Source organism: Kogia breviceps, chromosome 14 (assembly GCF_026419965.1).
Source record: "Kogia breviceps isolate mKogBre1 chromosome 14, mKogBre1 haplotype 1, whole genome shotgun sequence".
In the NCBI taxonomy this organism is placed as follows: domain Eukaryota; kingdom Metazoa; phylum Chordata; class Mammalia; order Artiodactyla; family Physeteridae; genus Kogia; species Kogia breviceps.
In genome coordinates this window covers 85,800,425-85,826,577 of record NC_081323.1, presented here as the reverse complement: position 1 = coordinate 85,826,577, position 26,153 = coordinate 85,800,425, and the positions used below count along the sequence as shown (strand labels likewise).

The following is a 26,153-nucleotide window of genomic DNA, read 5'->3' as shown; positions in this document are numbered from 1 at the left end:
CGGAAGTCTAGAAGGGAATATACAGATTCTATTCAACAACTATCAAAAGGTAACAAAGCATTGGCATGAACAGAATTTGATAAAAAGCTGTGAATTTTCTAGCACAGTAAATTGCAGAGTAAACACCCAGTCACTGTTATATATTTATACACTAAAAATGTTAGTGCTCAAAAAAGGTACATATTTATCAAATTCAGAAAAACACTAAATGAGGGACTTCCATGGTGGCGCAGTTGTTGAGAGTCCGCCTGCAGGCGTAGGGGACACAGGCTTGAGCCCTGGTCCAGGAGGATCCCACATGCCACGGGGTAACTGGGCCCGTGAGCCACAACTACTGAGCCCACGAGCTGCAACTACCGAAGCTTGAGTGCCTAGAGCCCGTGCTCCGCAACGAGAAGCCACTGCAATGAGAAGCCTGCACACCACAATGAAGAGAAGCCCCTGATCCCCACAACTGAAGAAAGCCCTTGCATAGCAACAAAGACCCAACACAGCCAAAAATAGAGAAAGAAAGAAAGAAAGGAAGGAAGGAAGAAAGTTTAAAAAAAAACCCAAAAAACACTAAATGATGTATCTAAAGGATAGGGGTGTATTCAACTCTGGTATAAGCCCTTCTAGGAATAAGAGTTAAATGCAACACGTATTAATTTACCATAAATTCTATATGATCATGAAGTTTCAACAGACTCCATAAGATTTATATGAAAACACATTTTGTCACTTCAGTGATATTCGAACCATTTCTGCTTTTCAAGTTTATCCTGTTTAGAAAGCTCAAATCTTAATCCATCCTCTCTGTTGCTCAAGAATTATTAACAAGTATCCTGAAAATGTTATTTTGTTTATTTCTAGAAGTGATATTTTATCCAGCAACACTTTAATAGTTGTTGTGTTTTGTGTCAACAAACACTTAAGTTTGTCATGATGAAATCAGAGCTGGAGATGTTGAAAGGGATCTCACTACTGACTGGTAGTTTAGCTGGGTGTAGAAATCATACCCCTCTTTTACATTTTTCACATCTTTATCATTCTGTGCTGCATTCCAGATAATTTCTCCAGAATCATCTTCTAAATCACTCATTCTTTTTTTTGTGTGTGTGTGGTACGCAGGCCTCTCACTATTGCGGCCTCTCCCATTGCGGAGCACAGGCTCCGGATGCACAGGCTCAGCAGCCATGGCTCACGGGCCCAGCCACTCCGCGGCATGTGGGATCTTCCCAGACCGGGGCACGAACCCGTGTCCCCTGCATTGGCAGGTGGACTCTCAACCACTGCGCCACCAGGGAAGCCCTAAATCACTCATTCTTTATTTGGCTGTGTTAAATTCCTATTTAACTTGTCCTTTGAGTTTTAAAGTTCAAGATTTGGACTTCCCTGGTGGTCCAGTGGCTAAGACTCTGTGCTCCCAATGCAGGGAGGCCCAGGTTCAATCCCTGGTCAGGGAACTAGATCCCACATGCCACAACTAAGAGTTCGCATGCAGCAACTACAAAAAAAAAAGAAGATCCTGCAAGTCATAATGAAGATCCCGCATGCTGCAGCTAAGACCTGAAGCAGCCAAATAAATAAATAATAAATATTTTTAAAAGTTCAAGATGGTTTTTCATTTCTCTACATTCTATTATATTCCTTTTCAACTATCAGTTTATTTTTTTTAAAAACAGCTTTATTGAGATATAATTCACATATAACATACCCATTAAAGTGTACAATTCAGTGGTTGGTAGTTTATTCATAAAGTTGTGCAACCATTACTGCCATCAATTTTAGAACATTTTCATCACCCTGAAAAGAAATCCTGTACCCATTAGCTGTTTCTCCCCATTTCTCCCCAATCCTCTCCCCCAGTCCTACACAACCACTACATCTGCTTTCTGTCTCGGTGAATTTGCCTATTATGAACATTTCATATAAATGGAATCATACAATATGTGGTTGTTACAATTGGCTTCTTTCACTTAGTACAGAGTTTTCAAGGTTCATCCATGTTGTAGCATCTATCACTACATCATTCCTTTTGATTGCCAAATAATATTCCATTGTATGGATAAACCACATTTGTTTATGCATTCATCCATTGATGGACATTCAGGTTGTTTCCACTTTTGGCTGTTGTGAATAATACTGCTGTGACTGTTTGTGTATAAGTTTTTGTGTGGATGTATATTTTCACTTCTTTTATGTACATGCATGGGAATAGATTTGCTGGGTCATAAGGTCATTGTGTGCTTAACATTTTTAAGAATCACCAAACTGTTTTTCAAAGTGGCTGCATCATTTTACACTTCCACCAGCAATGTATGAGGGTTCCACATCTTTGCCAACACTTGTTATTATTTTTCTTTTTGATTATAGCCATCCTACAGGGTTTGAATTGTGGTTTTCATTTGCATCTCCCTAGTGGCTAATGATGTTGAGCATTTTTCATGTACTTCTCGTTTATCATCTTTGGAGAAATGTCTATTTAGATCCTTCGCCCTTTTTTAAAGTGTGTTATTTTATCTTCTTCTTATTGAGTCATCAGAGTTCTTTATTTATTCTGGATACAAGTCCCTTATCAGATACATAGATTTACAAATATTTTCTCCTTTTCTGTGGGTTGTCCTTTGAAGCACAAAAACATTTTAAGTCCTATTTATCTATTTTTTTCCTTTTGTTGCTTTTGATTTTTTTTTTTTTTTTTGTGGTACGCGGGCCTCTCACTGTTGTGGCCTCTCCCGTTGCGGAGCACAGGCTCCGGACGCTCAGGCTCAGCAGCCATGGCTCACGGGCCCAGCCGCTCCGTGGCATGTGGGATCTTCCCAGACCGGGGCACGAACCTGTGTCCCCTGCATCGGCAGGTGGATTCTCAACCACTGCGCCACCAGAGAAGCCCTGCTTTTGATTTTGGTGTCATATCTAAAAAACCATTGCCTAACCCAAGGTCACAAAGATTTACCCCTATACTTTCTTCTAATAGTTTTATAGTTTTAGGTCTATGATTCATTTTGAGTTAATTTTGGGGTGTACTATAAGAAGAGGTCCAATTTCATCCTTTAGCCTGTGGATATCCAGTTGTTCTAGCACCATTTGTTGAAAAGATGATTCTTTTCCCCATTGAATTGTCTTGGCACTCTTATAAAAAGCCACATGACCATAAAGGTAAGGGTTTATTTCTGGACTTTCAATTCTGCTCAATTGATCTATACAACTATCCTACCACTACACTGTCATACTGTCTTCATTACTGTAGCTTTGTAGTAAGTTTTGAAATAGGGAAGTATGAGTCCTCCAACTTTGTCTTTTTGTTTGTTTGTTTTTTGTCTTTTTCAAGATTGTTTTGGCTACCCTGGGTGCCTTGTACTTTCAAATCAGTTTTAGGATTTGCTTATTAGTTTATGCAGGAAAAGCATCAGGAATTTTGATAAGGATTTTACTGAATCTGTCAATCAGTTTGGGAAGTATTACTGTCTTAACCATATTACATCTTCTGATCCATGAACACAGAATGTCCTTCCTTTTAGTTAGGTCTTCCTTCATTTCTTTAAACAACGTTTTGTAGTTTTCAGGGTACAACTTTTATACTTTTGCTCAATTTATTCCTAAGTATTTTATCTTTTGGATGCTATTATAAGTGAAATTGCTTTCTTATTTTCATTTTCCGACTATTCATTGCAAGTGTACAGAAATATAATTGATTCTTGTAACCTGCAATATTGCTGACCTTGTTCATTAGTTCTAGTAGACTGAGGAAATTCCCTTCTATTCCTAGTTTATGGAGGGTTGTTATCATGAAAGAGTGTTGGATTTTGTCAAATGCTTTTTCTGTGTCTATTGAGATGATCATGTGTTTTTTGACCTTTATTCTGTGTATTTGGTGTATTACAATGACTGATTTTTGTGTGTTGAATCCACCTTGCATTCCTGGGATAAATTCCACTTAGTCATGGTATATAATACTTTTATCATTGCTGGATTCAGTTTGCTAGTATTTTGTTGACGACTCATGTCTATATTCATAGGGGATATTGGTGTATTGTTTTCTTGTGATGGCTTTGACTGGTTTTTATTTTATTAGGGTAATACCAGCTCTATAGAAGGAGTTGGGAAGTGTTCCCTCATCTTCTATTTTTTGGAAGAGTTTACGAAGAATTGGATTTATTTTTCTTTAAACGTTTAGTAGAATTCATCAGTGAAACCATCTAGGTCTGAACTTTGCTTTGTGAGAAATTTCAAAATTACTAACCCAATCTCTTGCTATAGATCTTTCAGTTTATTTTTTAGAGTGTTATTTCCTCAGGTTTCTATTCCTTCATGTCTTTAATCATTTACGGTATTACTTTATAGTCTCTACCAGATAATTCTGTGTGGTTTTTGTTTGTCTGTTTAATCTTGCCTGGTTTGGTTGCTATTGTTTCATTCATCCATGGTTGTATCTGCTGTTTCTCTGGCATGGTGGATCCATCATTTCCTTATCTATTTTGGTAGTTTTTAATTATGAGGTCATCTTTTGTAGCAATCCATTTGTCATTAGGAACCCCATGTGACCTGAATTGTAAAGTATTCCTCCAGACGTGTTTTGTATTTGTTCCTGCCAGGTACTCCAAGGAGCTCCCCCAGGAGATGGTAAAATTCAAACTCTGCACCTGCCCCATATCACAGGCTTGGGCTGTTAATTTCTCTTGGGATATTATATTTTTTTCTGCTCAAGACCCCAGTTAAGTCCAATTCCCATGTCCTCCCCCTGGGCCAATAAGTATTTAAATATTTTTGAGTGCCCCTCTTATTGACACGTGGTCTTCTGAGGGTCCCACTGTGTGAATGGGTCTTAGTGTCTGCTCTCCTTTTTACACAGTCCTTATGTAGGTAAAACACCTAACATTCAAAACACCTGAACATTTGGGTCCATTTCCAGCTCCCATACTCCCATCCACACCCCTAAGAGCTGCCATATCCTCTGTTCCAGGGCTTGGTTTTCTTCCCTTTGTGTTTTTGGTATCTTGTTTTCCTTTTTTTATTGAAAACTCAGCTATGTATTAGCATATTTTTGTTATGTTATGTTATTATTTACTTTATCATTTAAAGTATTTGTAGCTGGAGAAATTCTGGGTCAGTCAGCCAGAAACCTAAAAGGGCCTTTGTAGTTTCCTTGTGAGGCTGCTTATGGAGTGATAAAGGCTGGGCGAGCAGGAAGGATTATGTATCAGTCTGTCACTATCTGTATGCGGGCCTGGGCAAGGCATTTTTCACTTCTTGGTCTCAATTTTTTTCACCTCTGTAATAGGGTAGTTGGTCTTCAAGTCACTTTTAGTTCTAAAATTGTCTGTATTTTTTTTTTAAACTTCTGTCCACAGTGCTGATTCTGAAGTCTTTCTTTTTCTCTAGGTGCAGGTTGGCCTCTGTAAAGAGAGGCTTTTTGCCAGAGGCCAAGATAACCTGAGCATTCTTTATTTTTCCAAGGGCAGAAAGGGAGACACTGGTCTGTTGTCCTGAAAACACCACAGTGATTTGGCTTCACGGGGAAATGGCCAATCTGTGGAAGCAGATCTGCCTGGCCTATCTTCTTCTGCCTTGTCTTGATTTTTCCACGGGAAAGCATCAGCAGAGAGAGCTCCAGACTTTCTTTTTCTAAGCAGATTTGTTTTCTGTGTTTAGCAAATTCCAAACATCGACCACATCAGCAAGTTTCCTCTTTGTAGGACTTAAATCGTTGCTGGGTATGCCCAATATTTTCCCTTGATAAACAAGCGCAGTAAGTTCTGGAACAATTTTACCTTCACTTGGGAATTTTTTCTGAGAGAGAAGACTTGGGGAAAGATGCTCTGAAGTGCTTTTACAGAAATCTATTGAGCCAGATAAGCAATTCTCATTTCCTTCCCTGTCTCTGCTGTGAAGCCACAAGGAAAACACCTGGATTGTCAAGCAGTTCCCCAACGTGAACAGCAGGGGGCGCTGAGGGGTGGAATATAAGGGAATATTCTTTTCCACTGGGATGATCTATCTTTCAATGTTTTAATTCTCTTTCAGGGAGAGCAGAAGCCTGTCTCTGATGAACTTTTTTTTTTTTTTTTTTTTTTTTGTCTGCAAGCCCACTTATCACACACCCGTCTTTGTATCCATGTGCCTGCTGGGTGCCACCTCATCATATGGGGCCCCTTCAACTTTAGGCCCTGGCATTTCCAGTGAATTTGTTTCCAGACCAGCTCAGACCTCCGTAACCTTTCCTTCTGTCTACACGATGCCTCTGCTCTGACTCTGAATTTCTATGGATCTATGAGAGCAATAAACGATGAGAGAATGCAACCTTTTACTAAAAGGGGAAGTATTATCCCCGTGGATCTTGAAATTCAGCACAAAGTGAAAATTTCCATTAGGCAAATGCATACAATTATAAATAATTAAGCAAAGGCCTTGAGTAGTAATTTATGTGTTACTTTAAAAATGTCCCCAACCTATTGACATTGGCCAGGAAGTACAAGAAATCTTGAGAATCAATGGAAACTCTGCTGAGTGCTAAAGGCAGACTTTGCCATGTAAGCCGGTTTGTAATGTCCCATTAGTGCCCAATGACTATAAAACTTTTAGGATGCGTTTGGCTATGATGTCAGGCGGTACCTGGGGCCCAGAAGTAGGGGTCATAGATTCATGGTAGAAAGAGCTTTGCTATTTTAATACTCTCAGTAGGATGCACTTAACAATGAAAAGCATGCATTCTAGGCTTCATCTGTTGTGTTTACAGATATTTAAAGTCTACAGTTGCTATAACCTTGGTAAGGCAACAAGCAGGCACATAATGGCAAGTTTTCTACTACGTGGGCTGGAGTTGGGAATGTCAAAATAGACACAGTTCTGGCCAAAGAGATGAAGTAAACAAAGACCTGCTGAGAGGGGGAAAAAGCAAATGGGTTGGGGGTTCAGGCAGCCGTTTGCTTGGCTCCCTAATAGCTTCCCAGAAAGCAGATGTGACTTTGGTGCTGCCACCTTCCAAGCTCGAATTAGCAAACGAGACTGACATCAACAGACTGAGATTGGCGAGTGGAGAGAGAGAGAAAAGGAGGACCCTGACAGTATCAGTGAGCACTGAGTTTTCCGTTCTTTGTCGCTGAAAGCATCCCTAAAGTGACATACACTGTCATTAAAATTTGGGAGGATTTGAGATTGTGTTGAAGTCAACATACACAAATGAATCTTCAAATGAAAAATCCAAATGGTGAAAAAGAGCTTCTTGAAACTTTAAATATATTTACATTTCTTCATCTGGGGGATGACCATATTTTGGAGATAAAACAAAAAAGACCCATGGACTGTCAAATAAGAACGTGATTATGGAGACCAAAGGGGAGAATGTTATTAAAATTGGGACTCTCTTGGATAGATCCCCTATTGTGAGTTTATATCCTTAGGCCACTTTCCAAGAGCACTTTTATTTTACTTAAACCCAAGAACACAATTTTACACCCACTTTTCCAAGCAATATATTTCTGAATCGTTTTTCAAAGTTGGCAAATAAAAACCTTGTAGAGATAAACCACCTGCTTTGCTTAAATCACCTGCTTTGCTTTTGAGTCAGCCATTGTTCCCACAAAACAACAATGATGACAATATCCCCAGGGGCCCTGAGTAGAAAAGTCTTCATGCATTATTGTTAACTAAAATAATAGAACCATCTCTAGGGCTGTAATTGAGTTCACAATTCTTGCAAGATTTCTCCTACAGTAGCAGCTTTCTTCTAAAGGTGAAAGGAGATGAGATTTTGGCACAAAATATCAGAGCTTCTGAGGTCATGAGACATTTGGATCTTTGATATTAAGCAGACAAAATATTTGGGTGTATTTCCTTTCCTTCTGACTGAGCTAGATGTTGGGTTATCGGGTTGACTCTTGGGTATAGACTCAATGGATTCTTCCTCCATGTAGAAAGAGCAGCTGGGAAAGAGGAACAGCGTTTGTGCCTTGTAATGTTGCCAGGCTGTTGTCAGCCTGACTCGACATCGGGGTAGACCTAGGCTCCTGAGGCCTGTCCCCGCTGTGACTTGGTGACAGGGGTCTCCTGCTGCCACGGAAATGGGACAGGGCCACCAGGATGGTGTGTCTGACATGGTGGGAAGGGAGTTGGATGGTAGGCCTGCTGAATTTCATTTCTGTTTAGTGATAACAGTGCCTATGTGACTTGGAGCAAGTCACATCCTGTCCCTGGGCCTCCATGTCCTGATAGACCGGAATGAGGGTGGACAGTCCTGCAGATGACCCCGAGGGCAGCGAGAGGCCTCTTTTGTGGCATTTCTCTAGAGTTGCAGCTACCCGGCCAGGCTCCCTCTCGGAATACACAGGAGCGAGAAGCAGCTGTGTAGGCCAGCCGGTCACCCTGTCCTGGGACTGCTGGCTGAAGGGAGGTCACAGGTTCACATTCGGAGGCTGGCAGCCTGCCCCTTCCCTCCCCTGCCAGGCTGCCTTTGATCTCCAGATCACTTCACTCCCCTGTCAACAGAGATTGCAGCTCACGCTGAGATCTGCGAGCCTGTTCTTTCCCCCTCACCTTCAGGCCCTGAGCCTGTTGGTCGAGGCACATGGAATTTCCACACCCCTCACAGGTTGTGCAACTACTGTACAGATGCATTTTAAGTTTAATTATCGTTATCATTACTTTTTGCAGAGTGAACACTTGTTGATTTATTATGTTTTTTGATGGCCCACCCATCTGAATCACTGATGTTTAGCAATCGTCATGGGAGAGAAAGGGCCAGGTGACCAGGCTGAAAGCAACCATTCCTGGGTAACCATCTGGAGAAGACTGCTTTGGAAGAAGCCAGGAACCTGCTGGAATTTACACCCACACGTAAGAGATCTGCATTCCCTGATAGATTTGTTCTAACCTGGTTTGCCTGCTTCTCTGTGGAACACCTCTCTCCTCTTTCTGCCTTTTGAAATCATTTCTCCTGGCCTGATTTTGCTGCCTCTACACCAGTGAGTAAGCAAACCCTCCCGTCACCTGCTTGCTGTGTGTCTTGGGGCAGGATACTTCCCCACTCTGAGCCTTTTTTTTCTCATTTGAAACATGGGAATGAGATGCCGTGAGCTTTACACACAGGGTACTGGTGGAGGCTGCCACAAGGGGCTGAGTGAGGGGTGGGCGTTCTGAGACGCCCCTTCGTCGACCTTCCTTACCTCGGTGGCCGTGTTTCATCTGTAGGGTTTCACTCCAGCTGGGTCACTCCAGGGAGACAGATACTTGCTTGTTTGGGTGGGTCACAGTATGACTCACCTTGACCAGCAGCTCACCCTTGAGTCACCAGGAAGTGAGCAGGAAGCCCGGGATGGAGGTGACATCAGCGGTAAACACAGCCAGTCATGGATATGGGGGCAGCTCTGTTTGTCTTGGAGATAAACGCCACCACTCTGGCTGGCGCTCAGTGGAGGAGATGAAGGACGGCAGGCCCTGGGCATTAACTTGGTGTGATGACGTGTCTGTGGAGGGACCCCAGCATCTCAGCGTGGGAGACATCCTCGGGGGTCATCCTGTCACTTTGCTACAGGAATCGAGAGGGGGAAAGCTGTGTCCTTAGCTGTGCAGGGAAAGGGTGCCCAGAGGCAGCCGTTCCTGTTGCCTGGTTTGCTGCTCTGAAGTTGAGCTCTAGTCTCCCCTGGGCTCGCTGTTATTTAAAGTCCAAGCAGAGAATCCCCTAATGCCCTGCTCCTGTCCTTATGTGTCTCAGCTCGACTGTGGTGGCTCCCTTGAGGGCAGGGTGGGCTCCGAGCTCAGTGCCTGTGTCCATCACAGCAGAGAACGTATGGAGACCAATCTTCTTCCCCGGGTAAACAGAATACCCATTGGGACTGGAGTTTGCCATTTTCTTCAGGGCCATATCATTCTTGGTGATGACATGCTTCTGGACCCCAGGCTCTGGCCCAGCCCGGCCCCCGGCTGATGTGGCAGGTGCCCCTGGCTCCCTCCAGGGCTCTCCCGGGGCCAGGCTGGTGAGGCCTAGGACCTGTAACATGCCCCGTGAATCCTACTGGAGTCTGAGGCGGATGGAAAGGTCAGGAAAATGATCCCATCCTTCTTTGAGGATTTGCTATTTTGTTCATCATAGTTTTTTTTTTTTTTTTTTTTTTGGCAGTAATTTCGATTTTCTAAAATGCTGCATTAAGATATCTTGCTCACCGAGTCAATTCTGAGCTGAGTCAGCTGTCTCCCTCACCTCACTTGTCTAGTCCTGTTCTTCCTGAATGCCCTCTTGTTGCTGTCCGTGAATCAGAGAGGTGTGGATACGCAGGAGTTGATCGCCCTGGGCCGCCCAGCCCTGGAGTTCCAGCTTGCCCTGCAGGCAAAGTGAAAAAGACCGTCTTGCTCTGGGGCTTGCATAGACTTGGAGCCTCTTAAACCTTCCTGAGCACCAGCTGCCTTCTGGGGTCCAGGGGGGCCTGGTGTGTGCCCGCTGCCCTGCCTGCCCGCTCCTCCCACTAGATGGCGCTCTGGTTGCACGGGTGAGCACGGGGCGCCCTCCACCCCGGCCCCACCAGCCCAGCTTTTGTGAATTGCTGGCCAGTTTGGAGAACAGCTGTCCGGTTGGTCCCCACCGCGGGCCCAAAGCATGGAGGAGACTGAGGCACGGAGAGGCGGGCTGAGGTGACACATCTGACGCCTTTGACATATTAACATCGGCTGTGGGGTCCTGGCATTGTACCTGCCAGAGCCAAACGCCCCTTCCTCCTGGATCACTTCTTCTTGGTCTGTTTTAGAGGCACCTGTGCCAACCTGGTGAGAGCCATTGGACCCCTCCTTGGAAAAAGTTTGAAAATAATTTCCTGGGCTTCCAGAACAGCCCAGGAATAGATGAAGCACCTCTTTCCTGCATGTTTGCAGTATACGTGTTTGATTTGGGGTTTAGAGTTAACTCCTAACGTTCTGTTTCAGATACGAATTTAACCACGCAATCCATCCATTCCTTGAAGAAATACGTATTGAGCACCTACTATGTGCAAACCACTAGAGATACTTGCCTGTGTGGAGCTCATGTTCTGGGGAGTTGGGGGTGGCAAATGATTTTTTAAAAAGGCAAAATGGGCTTCCCTGGTGGCGCAGTGGTTGAGAATCCGCCTGCCGATGCAGGAGACACGGGTTCGTGCCCTGGTCCGGGAAGATCCTACATGCCGCGGAGCAACTAAGCCCGTGAGCCATGGCCGCTAGGCCTGCGCGTCCGGAGCCTGTGCTCCGCAACGGGAGAGGCCACAACAGTGAGAGGCCTGCATACCGCAAAAAAATAAATAAATAAATAAATAAGGCAAAATTATAGTAGTTATTAATGCTCTAAATAGTCCCAGTTCTCCCCTTTCTGGGCACATGGTAGGATTTTACTCCCTGGTCTTGTGACTGTGTGAAACCATGTGGCCAGTTCTGCCCAATGAATTGAGAAGTGATGTTACTTCCAGGCCAGAGCATTTCATTGCTGACGAGAGACCCTCCAGACCCTTCCCTCTGTCCCTGGACGTGGAAACTAGAAACATCTCAGATGGAGGCTGTGCAGTCAGCCGAGGTCCCTGAGCCTTGTAGCACAAGTGAGAAATCAACATTTGTTTCTTTAAGTCACTGAGATTTTGAGGGTGTTTGTTATTGCAACAACAAAAGAAATCTTAAATAATTATTCAAAAGTAACTTGGCTAACTTCTCTTCATTTATTTTATATTTATTAATATGTTACTTCTATGATGACAATAAAAATGATATTCTTAGGAAAAATAAATAAAATGTCTATAAGACCCCAAGTGGAGATGTGTGGGAGACACTGGATGATTGAGTCTGGAGTTAGGAGAATATAAATTTGGGAGTCATTGACGGAAAGATGGTATCAATAGTTTAATGTCTCAAAACACTTTGGCTGGTTATCAAGAGAAACTTTAAAGTGCAGGATTATAGCCAGGGCCGATTCTAAGGGCTTAGATGAGGATTAGGGAAGACGATGTGGTGAGCTTACTGTCACCTTTGATGGTGTCGGGGAGGTTATTCTGTTCTCTTTGCTTTAGGAATGTCGAGGACATGGTCCATTGCATCATGCAATGCTCCTCCGTCCTAATAAATTTCATCTTTTGCTAAGTCCTGGGAGAAGTTCTCCTTTCCCTAGGGAACTGACATGCTTCCTCCTTCCCCAAAATGAAAATCATGAAAAGATTGTGTGTCTCTTTTCTCTTCAGTTGCCAGGGAGCTCAAAGCCAAATTTGAAACTCCACTTTAACTACATTAACCACTTGGCCCTGTAAAGCCTGCATATCTGTGTTTTTACTTTCCCTCCCCCTGACCTCTTACTTTAAATTCCCAGTCTTAGTTTTTAAAATTTTTATTTTATCATGTGTTCTTGCTAGAGTCTCGTCTCAAGTCTATATGGAATGAGGTGAAGTGTAAAATAAAGAAAGGAATGTAACTGAATAGAGTTGCTTTTTAATAACAATGCAACTCATTTATAAATGAAAAAGATATTGAAAATTTGTCTCTAAGGTAATTTCCTATATGCAGTCTTATTTTCCAGCTGAATTTCATTATAAAATTGAAAATGTGTTCCTCAAGGAAAAAGAATCCTCGTCCTGAAATGCTATAAAAATCACACTTTTAAATTGTAGCAAATATGTAAATTCACATATCTTAAAGAAAGCAAGTTATTGTAAGATACTGAGAATAATATGCAAAATAAGTCATAGAATACCAATGCAAAAGAACTAGAGTTGTTTTGATGTTTTAGGACAAGGATTTAAAGCTTGTGGGAAGAAGAATGTGAGTGTTCCTAACTGGACGTGCTACTCTGTGAGACTCCACAGCCCACCTTTTTCCTGGAATTACTGAAGCAGGTTTCTCAGGGCTTGGTCAGCCTTCACTTTGCCACACACCTATAAGCACTTGATTTATTAGTCTGTCAATATTGGCTCTTCAAATCAATTCGTTTTTTAAGCTTATTTAAAGAGGAACTGGTCTAAATAATATACAGTAGGTGTGAATTTCTTAATGCACATTAAAATCAATGCATAGCTATTAAATGAAAAAATGATATAGTGTGCTCCCCTAAAAGCACCCCTTTCACCACATGCCACCCCACAGCACGTGAGGGGTTCTGCTCCCAGCCTTTGGAAGTTGCCAATGGGTCTTGAAAACAACGAGATAAACTAGGCTGAAGGGAGGAGGCGCCCTGGCATCAGCTGAGATACACGCGTAACTGATTCAGCAGAGGGGGGAGGCTCCCCCCCAGTTAAAGAGAAAATGAGGTGAAGTGGGGATATTTTTGCAGAACACACATGACAGAGTCCTGTAGAGTGAATGCTGAATAGAACCCTGAGAGAGATCTTAAGAAACCTAGCTGGAATGAGGGCACCGCACTGCAATGTGGTCACCACCCACATCTAGTGCCCCTGCGGCTCCCGCCTGTGACGACACTCACCCATCTGGGCCAGCTGTACGAATGGCATCATTGGTTTCCAAGAGTAAACCTTACTCTTGGCTTTTAGAACTGTGGTTCTCAAATGCTGTCCCTGGACCGGCCTCAGCATCACCACCTGGGCACTTGTGAGAGATGAAGATTACTGGGCCCCACCCCAGCCCTGCAGGGATTCCGATGGATGCTGGCGTTTGAGGACCACTGTGGTACAGTCCACAGAAGGCCACTGGCAAGGAGACCTGGGTTCTAGTCCAGGTCTGCAGCCAACAAGCTGTGACCTAACGTCAACTCGCTCACAGACTCAGTTTCCTCATCCATAATGTGAGAAAATGCCGGGTTCTGAGCAGAGGTTCCCAGCCCAGAGGTCTATTAGAATTACCTGGCATCTTCTCAAATATGATGCTGCTACACCAGCTGCTGCTATCCAGTCAGCCCTCCGTATCCGTGGGCTCCACATCTGTATTCAACCAACCTTGGATGTACATAGTATTTACAACTATTTACATAGCATTTACATTGCATTTACAACGATTTACATAACATTTACGTTGTATTAGGTATTATAAGTAATCTAGAGATGATTTAAAGTATACGGGAGGAAGGGCAGTAGGTTTTATGCAAATACTACACCATTTCATGTAAGGAACTTGAACATGCTTGGATTTTGGAATCCTCTGGGGTCCTAGAATCCCTCTTGGATACCGAGGCATGACTGTACTTTATGATTCTGTTTACACTAAGGTCTGAAACAGGCAAAAACTAATCTGTAATGGGAGCAATCAGAACAGTGGTTGTCTGGGGGAGATGGGAGGGGTGATTGGGAAGGGGCAGGAGGGAACTTTCTGCGCTGATGCTGTTATTCTGTCTTGATGGGAATACGGGTTACACAGGTGTCTGCATTTGTCAAAAATGTATTGAATGGTACGCTGAAGATTTGTGCATTTTACCCGTATGCATATTTTACCTCAAAAGAAAAACAAAAGGGCTGTAAACAAATATTGGACTCTAGTTGATCGTTTATGTGCCGAAGTGTTTAGGGATGAAACGCACTGACATCCCAATTCATTTTGAAATACATCAAACTATTAGATGGCTTGTTGACTGGACAGAGAAATGGCTAGTTGGATAGATATGGGATAAAGTAGGTATAATATTCAATAAGATGTTAGTTGCAGAATCCAGGTGGTGGGTATATGAGTAATCACTGCAAAGTTCTTTCCATTTTTCTTTAAGTTTGAAAATTTTTATCACAACATGTCGGAGGGGAAAATTCTGATGCTGGTACTCTACACTCATGTCTATTAGCTCTGGGTCCTTCCTGTCTTTGGAAGGAAGGAAACTTCTACCATTGGAGGGAGGTACATTTCTTTCTCCAAGGTAGCCGTTTTTAAGCCACTTGTGCAGGAATTCTGGGGAGAGGTTGGGGAGAAATGTTGGTTTTTACTCCTGACAATGAATTTCTTGGGCTGGAATCTTCCAACAGGTAACGATAATGGGAAAGGCATCCGTGCTGCACCTGGGCTTCAGTGCTGTTAGAGCCCCCCCGCCCCTCAGCTGCAGGCATTTGGGGCCCCGGCTGCCACCTGTTCTCTGGGTGCAAGACTAGGGCTCCCCTCTGCAGAGCTTCTACTTGCCTCCGCCACCAGGGAGAGCTGTCACCCCAGCAGTTGCCTGAAGCGCCCACAGTATTCAAACCCAGAGCTTGGAACGATTCTGTGCCCCTCTGAGGGGATTACAGGGCTCTTCCCATCATGCCTCCCTTCCCCTGTTAAGCCATCACCCCAAAAAGGACCAAGCCTCGGAGCCATGGACCGTCCTTCCAGATCTGCAGGTTCTCTGACTCAACGCACCTCGCCACCCCGATCCTTCCTCAAATTTGACTGATGGCACCCTGAGATCCGTGGCCAGCAAACTCCCTTCTGGGTGTGTTCTCCTGGCTCTTACCTGGCTCGCCGCCTCACCTGGTGCCCTCTCATGGGTGGTCTTCTGTCACACCCCGCGCACTGCAGAATCCTGCAGGGGTCAGTATCCTCCGTGCCCCCGTGACATCTCCTTCTCATTCAAAACCCAGCCATATCACCTGCTGTCTGTCTGCTGGTCGTCTCATTCGCTGGGGACATGGTTCCTGGCTTACTGTTTCCTCCATCCTCCTGTCTTATTCTCCAGGACCCAAGTGGATGGACCATCCGACCCACAGTCTCTCGCTACCTTGATTCCCTCACCTCCAGTGATCTCTCCCACGGTCCGATCCAGCCACCCCTTCCTGTGGTCCCACCCGGGACCCTGACTTTATCTGGCGAAGAGGTCCAAGCATCTCTCCCGCCCCCCACTCGCTCTGGCACTCCCGCCAGCCTCATCCGGAGCTCCCACCACCTCACGGAATGAACCCCCCCGCCCTTACTCATCACCCCTCGTGTAATCACCTCCCTTGTCTCTCTCCTGCCGTCATCCCCCGCCGAGCACACCCCGGCGTGGTTGACACACACGCTGGCTGGCTCTGCTCCATCTTCTCCCAGTATCCGTGAGCCGCCCGGCAACGCCACTACTTTCCCCGTAGGCTGTTCTCCTCTTCTCTGCAATGAGGACTTCGTACCTCCTCTTCTCTCCTCAGCCGCCCACGCTCCTACCCGCCCCTCTTCTGCTTAGCGGACGGACGCCCACATCTCTCACTTCATCGAGGAGCTCCGAGCCAGCAGCGTGAGCGCTCTCCTTCCTGCCACCGTCTGCCCGCCGCTTTCCATTTCCACTTCGCGGCGGAAGAGTCGTGCCTTCTCCTCCGTAAAGCCAGCTGCGCCTCGAGGCCCGGTGCCGCCCCCCCCTTGCTGCTCAGGCTTGCACTCTTACCAGATCCCTGTTTCTAGTCAACTGGAAACTTGCACTAGAGGGTGGAGAACTGGCTCTATAGTTGGGGACCCAGATGTCACTGAGTTTCTCTAATTGCCATCTGGCTAAGGACGGGCCTGGGGGTGGGGGGCGGCGCCTGGCCTCGGTACGAGTCTTTCAGGTGACCCTGGTCTTTGGTCCACACATGTCCCTCTCGGGGTGGCTTCTGGGAATTAATGAGCTGTGACACAGCACAGCATCTCAAAGCCCTCCCAGACCTGCATGTCCTCATCCAATCCCCCCACCCTCACCCCGCCCGGTCCAGGCATTCTCACCGCTGGCAGGTGTCCACGGAGGACACACCTGAGATAGCACAGCCAGAGCTCCCGGGACTCAGAAGATGCTCGCTACCCCGGGATGGTCGCGCCGGGGTGCGTAGGGGGCACGTCTGAGGATGCTCCTCCACTGTCACTGAGCCCGGGGAGGTGAAGGCGCCGCGGGTGTCCTCGCTCAGAGAGGGGTCAGGCAAGGCGGTCAGAAACCCAGCAAAATATTGCGCAGCGGCCGGGGTAACGGGTTAGATGGACACAGAGCAGCGTTTCTAAAGCCGAGAGCTGCCTGGAAGCAGGAGGACGATGAGGCCCACGGTGCTTGCATTTGTGGCCATTAAAATACCTGCACAGAAAACAACACGGGGGGCTCAGAGCACACATGCAAACAAGTGTACTCGTGGAGCCCATCGGAGGGGTTATCTGTGGAAGGGGGAGGCGGGGTAACAGACAGAGATGGGAGTGGGGTCTTGCACGGGGTCCTGCTGCCGTGGGCCAGGGGCTGGACTGAGAGTGGGGTGCACTCGGTGTTCTCAGCTGAATTCCCCCCCATCTAACCCAGCAAGGTGACCTCACCGCTGACTCCTGCTCCAGTCTCCCCTGTGAAGTGTGGGGACAGCTCATAGACCCACACTCTCCTGGGCCTTGCAGCCCCTCGGAAACAAGCTTCTGTTGGTAAAAGCCAAGAGGCCACTCCTTGCTGGGACCATAACGGAGGTCCCAACCATTAAAAAGCAAAAAGCTTCCAGCACCCACCACCTGCTGGTGCATTTCCCTAGTTCCAGTGACACTCAGGACCCAGATCTGGGCCTCGAACTCCTGGGGTCTGGTCAGCCCAGTCTTGGGGAGCCACAAGGGTTTGTGTGTTCAGTGGGGGTTGGGGACACCTCTGGGGGAAAGGTATCGGCACGCCAACCTGAGACGACGGGGCCCGAGGGGCTGGCCTCAGGGCCGGGGGTCCCGAAGTTAGTGAGCTGGGGCTGGAGGGGGTGTCCTGATCCCTATTATCCGCAGACCCGTGGTCTCACACCAACGAGCTTCCCGGGAACAGTGTCTGATTCCAAGCTACCAAGGTGAGTGAGGAGTTGGGAAGAGACGCACGTGGTCAGGGGGCTCTTGGGGGCCCGGAAGGGCCGCGCCACTGCCCATGACCTGCCGATAACGGCAGGAGGGGATGGAGCTCCAGAGGAGGAGAGAGGGGCAGCCGAGGGGCCATTGCCGTGCTGTGGTAGAGAGACCCTCACGTAAGCTAGACCCGTCTCCTCAGACCCTCACCAGGAAAGTGGAGGTTTGCTCTACTTTTAGGTAGAAATCCACCCGGATTGGACATTCTCATGAGAATGTCACTTAAACAGAACAGACGTCAGTTTGCAGGTGAGAACTTCCGTGTTCATGGCCCTGGGACACACACCCGACATTTTCATGGAGGGAATCAGGACTTTGGAAAATCGCTGTCATTTTTGCACAAAGGAAACTCAAATGTTGCCCTCTATAGAAACTTGTAGTTAGCAAAGAAGGCAAGTTGCCAAGGTGGAGGGGGCTGGGGGAGGGAAGGACTGGGAGGTTGCGACGAGCAGGTGCAAACTATTATGTAGAGACCGGATAAACACCGGGGCCTACTGTACAGCACAGGGAGCTGTATTCAATATCCTCTGATAAACCATAATGGAAAAGAATATCAAAAAGAGAAGTATATATATGCATAACTGAATCTCGGCTGTACAGCAGAAATTAATATAACATTGTAAATCAACTATACTTCAATAAAATTTTTTTTAAAAAAGGAGGCAGAAGTCTGATCTCCTGTTTCTTGCAGGTGAATTAATCGCTTCTCATCTTGTAATATTTACAGAATAGGGATGACGAGCTGAGGGGAAGGAGAGCAAACAACCTCTTAAAAAAGAGGAATTTTTAGGCATGAAAAGGAAACTGTATTAATCAAGGTTCTCCAGAGAACGGAACCTATATATATATATATATATATATATATATATATATATATATATATATACATATCTATATCTATATCTATATCTATATCTATATCTATATCTCCCGTGATCCAGCAAAGTTGATACATATAATTAACCACCACGGAAACCATACCTGTTAAGGAAGACAAGATGCTCCTTAAAAAGGAGGAGAGGGCTTCCCTGGTGGCGCAGTGGTTGAGAATCCACCTGCCAAGGCAGGGGACACGGGTTTGAGCCCTGGTCCAGGAAGATCCCACATGCCGCAGAGCAACTAAGCCTGTGTGCCGCAGCTACTGAGCCTGCGCTCTAGAGACCGTGAGCCACGACTACTGAGCCCATGTGCCACAACTACTGAAGCCTGTGTGCCTAGAGCCCGTGCTCCACAACAAGAGAAGCCACCACAATGAGAAGCCTGTGCACCGCAATGAAGAGTAGCCCCCGCTCGCCACAACTAGAGAAAGCCCTTGTGCAGCAATGAAGACCCAATGCGGCCAAAAACAAACAAACAAATAAATAAATAAATTTATTTTAAAAGAAAGGGGCTTCCCTGGTGGTGCAGTGGTTGAGAATCTGCCTGCCAATGCAGGGGACACAGGTTCGAGCCCTGGTCTGGGAAGATCCCACATGCTGTGGAGCAACTGGGCCCATGAGCCACAATTACTGAGCCTGAGCATCTGGAGCCCGTGCTCCGCAACAAGAGAGGCCGTGATAGTGAGAGGCCTGTGCACCGCGATGAAGAGTGGCCCCCGCTTGCCACAACTAGAGAAAGCTCTCGCACAGAAACGAAGACCCAACACAGCCATAAATAAATAAATAAATAAATATTTTTTAAAAAATAAAAAAGAAAAGGAGGAGACACAGATGCTGAGGTTGGGTAGGAGCCTTGAGTGGCTGCATAGGAGGACTTCTGGGTGTGGACCATGTGGGTCCTTCTAGAACCTTCTAAGAACTGTTCTTCTCATGTTATGGTCTAGGACGCCTTAGCATTGGAAAGCACAATTCCTGCTTTGCTGGGATTCCAATAGAATGGGAAAGCAGAAATGGCTGGTTTTCTTTAAGCTGAAATTTAAGATGTTTCCCAGGGTTCATTTACAAAGCAGTTCATTTAATAATAATAACTTTTAGCCACCAATGATATTATTGTTTTTCCAAAAAAAAGAAACAAAACATTTCTAATGGGCTGACCATGAGTTGCCAGCCTTGTGTTGGCTTATGGTGGAATAATCAGGCCAGGCCAAGCTGAGGGGCACCCTCATTTTTGGGTCCTTCCTCCCATACAAGGTCCAATGCTGCCTAGACTGACCCCATGGAATAAACTGCTTCTGAGGTCGGGGCAAAGCTCTCTCCCACTTCCCCCTTCCTCCTGTGTTCCCACGTCTCACAGGTGTCACAGCAGGACCCAGCCATCCTCTCTGGGCCTAATGACCCAAGTGGTGGGCTGCTTTGCAGACAGCGCTGGTGTGGGAGAGATGGCCAAGTGTCCACTAAGTCCTGCTCTCCATCTTAGAGTTTAGAGTTGGGCTGGTGCTATGAACTCAATGTCTGTGCACCCCCAAATCCATATGTTGAAACCCTAATCCCATGGTGATGGTATCAGGAGGTAGGGCCTTTGGGAGATGATTAGGTCATGAGGGTGGAGCCCTCATGAATGAGATTAGTGCCCTTATAAAAGAGACCCCAGGGAGCTCCCCTGCCCCTTCTGCCACATGAGGATACAGAGGAAAGATGTCATCTGTGAACCAGGAAGCGGGTGCTCACCAGACACAGAATCTGCTGATGCCTTGGTCCTTGACTTGCAGCCTCCAGAACCGTGAGAAATAAATGTCTGTTGTTTACATGCCACCTGGTCTATGGTATTTCTGTTACAGCAGCCTGAATTGACTGAGAGAGGTAGGAAGGGGAGGCCCAGCCCGTCTCTGTTTTCCAGCAGCACCCATCGCTTCTCATGTTTTGGTGGGCTCATACACGGCAGGCTGTGTTTTCCCAAAAAATGACATTGACACTGTTTCTGGTCTCATCTGTACTTGCTGCTCTCCCCTTGAGAGGTGGACCAGGGGTGGGTCTTTGTGACAGCCTCAACCAATAGAGTAAGCAGATGTGATCTGTGGGACTTCCGAGACAGGATCCAGAAGGTGACGCAGCTTCCACCTGGCTCTCTTTTGTGACATGTGTCGTTTGGAGCCTGAGCCACTTTGCATGAATTTGGCTGCCCTGGAGCTGCCATGCTGGAGAGATCACAGGGAGGTAAGTGTGCACGAGGCCCCCAGTTGAGTCTTCCTGGCCCCCCTCCCCCCATGTGAGAGACCCTGAGCAAGAGCCACCCAGCTGAGCCCAGACCATCCCACATTTGTGAACCAAAAAATGTTTGGTTATTGTTTCAAGCCACTGTTTCAGTGTGGCTCATTACACAAAAACAGATCATCAGAATACCATGTGGCCATGTTCACCAATAGCACGTGAAGCAAAGTGAAGCGGGTTGTTTCCAGATCAAGGTGGTTATGAAGCAGGGAGATCATATATCTGAGTTTGCCCTTACTGAGTTTATTGTCTTGGCATAATTCTTAATAACACCCCCTTTCACTCTCAAAAGTGTCCTGGTTTGGGAGATATGTTATATAGTCACCCTTTAAGAACCAGATGTGTCTTATAACTCTCTTTCCTTCCCTTGGGTTGGTGCAGACAAGCACAGTAACCTTGGAGGAGCCACAAGATGGAAGGGACCTGGGTCACTGAATCACAGCATAGAGGATGATTCCAGACCCCAACTCAGGACTCTAAGTGAACAAGAAATAAACTTCCAAGGTGAGTGACTTTTTTTGAGCCCTGACTCAGTTTATTTGTTATAGCAGCTAGCATGACCCTTAAATTGGTTATGAGCAAAAATTAGAAATCTCCATCCTGGTTTACAAAGCGAGAGTACAAGGTGTCAGTGTCAGGAAGCTGGGCCTGTTCATTTCACACCTTTAAACCCCTAAATTGTGTGGATCCACAGCCAAGGTTGTGCAATTTTTGTGCACAAATAAATATATGTATATCTTTTAACCATTCATCACAAGCATGAACAATGTTTCAGTCAGTTTACTTCCCAGTTCTGTCTTTAACAGATCAGATGTGCTTGTGATTGTGGATTCTTCAGGTTGTAAAAGAAGAAAAAATCATCTGTGTTCAAGATGACTGTGGGCTTTGGGAGTCAGGTGGGCTTCGTGAAAATTAGTGTGAAGATGTTCACTAGCTGTGCTGCCAGGAAAACATCACTTAATCTGTGTCCCAGGTTCCCTGAAATGACGATAATAATATTGACTTTCCTCTCCTTTTTTCTCCTCTTCCCCTTCCTTCTTTCTCCCCTTCGTAACATCTTGACAAGTTCATCCATGCGCATATATGAAATCAGAGGTCCCAAAGTGCATACGGTGAATGGTACGTCTGCCTGGGTGACTTTCAGTCTTCCCCTTGAACTTGGAGTAAAGTGGTGCTACCGAGAGATGATGGGTCAGGACCCGCGTCCTGGTGCAGCAGATGCTCTTGGCACCTGCCCCACCCCATGTCCCCAGGTCCACCTCTGACGTCATCTGCAGCTCAGTGGAAAGCTGGTGAGCTCAGGCCATGTGCAGGGGTGGCCCTGCCACCAGCGGGCCCCCAGGGACAGCCTTCACCAGCGGGAGCAGGAGCTGGTGCACAGACGCCCCGGTCTGTGGTCGTGGAGGGACGAGTCTGAGTCACAGTCTCCTGGGTGCTCAGGTGTCCTGGGTGGATTGAGAGCCGGTGGCCGTCAGGGGTGACAGCTCAATCACCGTTGATGAGCTTTTCCTTCTTCTCGCCTTATTATATTCCTAGGGCTGCCACAACAAAGTGCCACAAACTGGGTGGCTTAAAACAGCTGAAGTGTATTGTCTCACAGTTCTGGGACTAGCACTGCAAAATCAAGGTGTCAGCAGGGTCATGCTGCCCCTGAAAGCTGTAGGGGGTTCCTCCCTTTGGCGTCCCTGGGCCTGTGGCTGCATCACTCCAGGCTCTGCCTTTGTCATCACGTGCTTTCCCTGTGTGTCTCTGTCTTCTTATAAGGACACCAGTCATCTTGGATTAGCAGTCCACCATACTCCAGTATCACCTCATCTCAACAAACTGCAACAACCCTATATCCAAATAAGGTTACAACCTGAGCCTGTGGGGGTCAGGACTTCCCATCTCTTTTGGAGGGATCTGTTTCATTCTCTTTGCTCCCTCCTTCCTCTTTCCCAGGATCACCTCCGGTACAACTACCTGACCCAGTCCTTGTCACAGGGTCTGCTTTTGGGGGAACCCAAACCCGAATACCTGTGGCCCGTCTCCCAGCTTCACGGTTCCCCAGCTCTGTGTCCTGACTTACTGTGTTGTGAGGTGTGTTAGTCTCTCCATGCCCTGACACGCTGGAGGTTTGTCACTCAGGTCCCCGTGTGCTGCAGATCTGGGGCCTCTTCAGGGCAGCAAGCTGAGTGCTGATTCTGGGACTCCTGCTCCTTCCAATTCTAGATGCTGCCGTCTTGAAACACGGCCTTCACGGCGAACGTCGGAGGGGAAGAGAGAGGGTGGGAGGTCGACAGAGGCTTATATTCGGGTGTGGAAGCAGCATGCATGAGTCTTATGCATATTCTGTGTCCTAGAACCAGTCCACTGGGAAATGTCATCCATGTGCCCAGGAGGAGAAGGTGGGCTGAGCGAGTATCTGGTCTGCTTTTGCCAAACTGGCCCTCTGAAATTGCAGTTTCCTTGTCTATAAAATGGGATTCACTTTTGCCCTGGACCCTTGAGTCTCAGCTCTGAGTTAGGAGAGCTGCTCATGACAGCCTGGTGGCACACAGCAGGGACAGACAAGTGAGACTCTGGTTTGTATTGTGGCCAGTTGGGCAGCCGTTTGACTGCCACAACATCAGCTGCTTGTCCCTACGGGGCCATCCCTAAGGAAGGATTACAGTTCCCAACCCCCTGACATCAGGCTTGGCCATGGGATGAAATGTGAGTGGAGCTCCTGGGGGTCAGGAAGGATCTGTTTCATTCTCTTTGCTCCCTCACCCTTCTTTCCCAGGATCCCCTCCCATTTTCTTGTCCTACATTACCCCTTCCCTCTGCTGCAAACCCGGAATGTGCCAGTAGAAGTGGCCCCTTTAGCCTTGGTCCTAGAATAAAGAGGACAGGGAGAAAGGCCACAGCTGACCTGCAGCTAACAATGAAGATGATGAGAAACCAGCCTCTCTCCCTGTCTCCCTCCCTCTCCCTCTCTTTTTTCTTTCTTCCTTCTTCCCTCCCTCCCTTCCTCCTTTTCTCCCTCTCTTTTTCTTTGCCATTGAAATTTTGGGGGCTGTTTGTTACAGCAGCATAACCTAACCTTTGCTGACTGATACATCAGCAACGCCCTCGTCTGGTCTTGTCAATCTCCTCCTCCCTGACATGGTTCCTGAGTAAGAAAGTGTCTCTTGACTTGGGTCCCAAATCCTGGTGTGGAAACTTTGTGATCCAAGCTGGATCCTATGGAGCCCCCTCTTTCCTAAGGTCCAGGAATTTGGGACAAAAGACCAATTATTCATATCTGTCAGCCCCTAGAAGATGCAATCAGAGAGAGGCAGAGAACAAGACAGACCATATCGGCCCCCAGACCCTAAGACCCATCTGGTCTGGACTGAGCACCTCGCTGCCTCATGAGAGAAGAGGGTGGGGGTGGCTGGCCCAGCACTCTGTTACATCCGCATGGGAGGAGGAGGAGGGGGCCAGGGAGGAGGGTTGGCCAGGCCTGAGTCTCATCACTCCCTAGGTTCACCAGGATCACAAGTCAAAGGAGAGAGGTGAGTCCTAGGGATGTGTGAGCGCTTAGATAACAGTGACCTTCCCACTAGCAAACGGGCTCCAAACTGGCCCTGGACTCGGACCCGCCCATCGAGGCTACCCACCCCCGCCTCGCTCACAGAGAGGGGCTGGGGTCATGTCAGGATAGATTCCTGAGTGAGTTTTCACCCTAGAAGACACGTGAAAGCCAGGTGAAAACATGTTTGCAAAACTGCTTTGTAAATAGTGAAGCATAACGCATATGACGGGTATAATTTTAAGAGCGGTGGAGGACTCTCACTTTAATCCAGGGAAGTTACCTGAATCAGACCTGTCTTTCCCGGATCCTGATTGCTTGTGGAGGATGCTGATTAGAAGACGTGGGAAATACTTCTTTCAATCTAGAACAGGCACGTGGATAGTTTGGTAGTAGGTTTTCGTACGGACCAGGCAGGTGGAAAACTTTATCTAGAAGTACCTCCAGTTAGTGTGGAATCAGCAGCATCGGATGCCTCTGGAGACAGAGGCTGCTCGTGGCTGAGAGCTTGCTTTCAATTCCACCTCTCAGCCAGCAGGAAACAGAAGCTCCGAAGACCTTAAAGAAAACCCAGGGGCAGCCATAAGCTCTATTTACAGCCTTCTAGGGCCTGAGAGAACCGCTGAGGAAAAGGAGTTGCCTAAGGAACCAGATAGTTACTGTTTTTTTGTTTTTTTTTTAACCTGAAAATAAAAACTCACCGCGGATCTATGCATCATGAACTGGGCTGACCACGAGGCCTCCAGCTGGAAGGGTCGCTAAGGCCCTGGAGGTGGCCGGCCAGGCCCTCGGGAGCAGTTTCTTTTCCTCCGGGGCTTGGGGTGAAAGCGTAATTTTCCTTTCTCTCCCTCACGTCCAGCCGTGCCCACCTCCAGTTTCTTCCCCGGGCGGAGCTCACATCCTCGTTTCCGATGATGCTTCCCCTCCATTGCTCCCTCTCCTTTCTTTGAAAATTTATGTATTTATTTAGTTTATTTATTGCTGGCTGCATTGTGTCTGCGTTGCCGCGCTCAGGCTTTTCTCTAGTTGCGGCAAGCGGGGGCTACTCTTCGTTGCGGTGCGTGGGCTTCTCATCGCGGTGGCTTCTCTTATTGCGGAGCACGGGCTCTAGGTGCGCGGTCTTCAGTAGTTGTGGCTCGCGGGCTCTAGAGCGCAGGCTCAGTAGTTGTGGCGCACGGGTTTAGTTGCTCCGTGGCATGTGGGATCTTCCCGGACCGGGGCTCGAACCCACGTCCCCTGCATTGGCAGGCGGATTCTCAACCACTGCGCCACCAGGGAAGCCCTCCCTCTCCTTTTTACAAAACGTATTTCTCCATCCACCCACTTCCTTTCTGCTTCCTGGGAGTGATGGCCAATGCACCAAAGTGCTCATATTACATAAAACACGCCAGAGAGTGCGAGCACAGAGAAGAAGACACCCCCTTCTTCAGACACCCCCAGGCGCTGTGGCTGGAGGAAGGGGGACCACGGCCCAGGGCTCAGGCCCTGGATGACCCTTGGGGGCCTGGTTGCCGAAGCAGCTCCAGGACGCGGTGGGCTTGATCAGCTGGAGGCAGAGGCACAGAGCAGGGGGGTCACAGGGCACTGAGGGGCCGGTGCAGGAACTGCTGGTGAACGCTGGACTCCCTCCGGCAGGAGCTCAGGGCCCAGGTGGACAGCAGGCTGGGCAGAGGGCACTTTGGAGAGATGTAGGTGAGAGGGGCACGGGAACAGAGAGGAGCCTGACACCCTGGGAGGCAACCCATACCTGGGGAGCTAGGAGATGTTCTAGAACCCTCCACAGTGCTGCTCTTTTCTCC

General features: G+C 47.3%; 1 protein-coding gene and 2 long non-coding RNA genes across 6 annotated transcripts in view; 1 reads left to right on the top strand and 2 right to left on the bottom strand.

Annotated features, from left to right (window-relative positions):
• BAIAP2L1 (BAR/IMD domain containing adaptor protein 2 like 1) overlaps nt 1–15,867 on the bottom strand; it is a 106,509-nt gene extending 90,642 nt beyond the window's left edge. The window contains exon 1 of one of the 4 annotated variants that reach the window (XM_067012318.1): nt 15,820–15,867. Coding sequence is in view for 2 of the 4 variants with exons in the window: in XM_067012316.1 (XP_066868417.1) it covers nt 15,358–15,456 (99 nt within the window). In the remaining 2 variants the exon portion in view is untranslated. Of the gene's footprint in view, nt 1–15,340 lie in introns of all 4 variants that reach the window. The other 3 variants (XM_067012316.1, XM_067012317.1, XM_067012314.1) reach the window with 3 other exon arrangements.
• Nucleotides 8,446–11,637, top strand: LOC136792497 (uncharacterized). The gene is made up of 3 exons (XR_010836363.1): nt 8,446–8,569; nt 8,696–8,814; nt 10,097–11,637. It is a non-coding gene; the product is annotated as an uncharacterized lncRNA (long non-coding RNA).
• Nucleotides 15,868–21,916: 6,049 nt separating the features above from the next.
• Nucleotides 21,917–25,572, bottom strand: LOC136792493 (uncharacterized). Its single transcript, XR_010836357.1, has 3 exons — nt 25,056–25,572; nt 24,638–24,912; nt 21,917–23,053 (listed from the first exon to the last, which is right to left on the bottom strand). It is a non-coding gene; the product is annotated as an uncharacterized lncRNA (long non-coding RNA).
• Nucleotides 25,573–26,153: the final 581 nt, after the last annotated feature.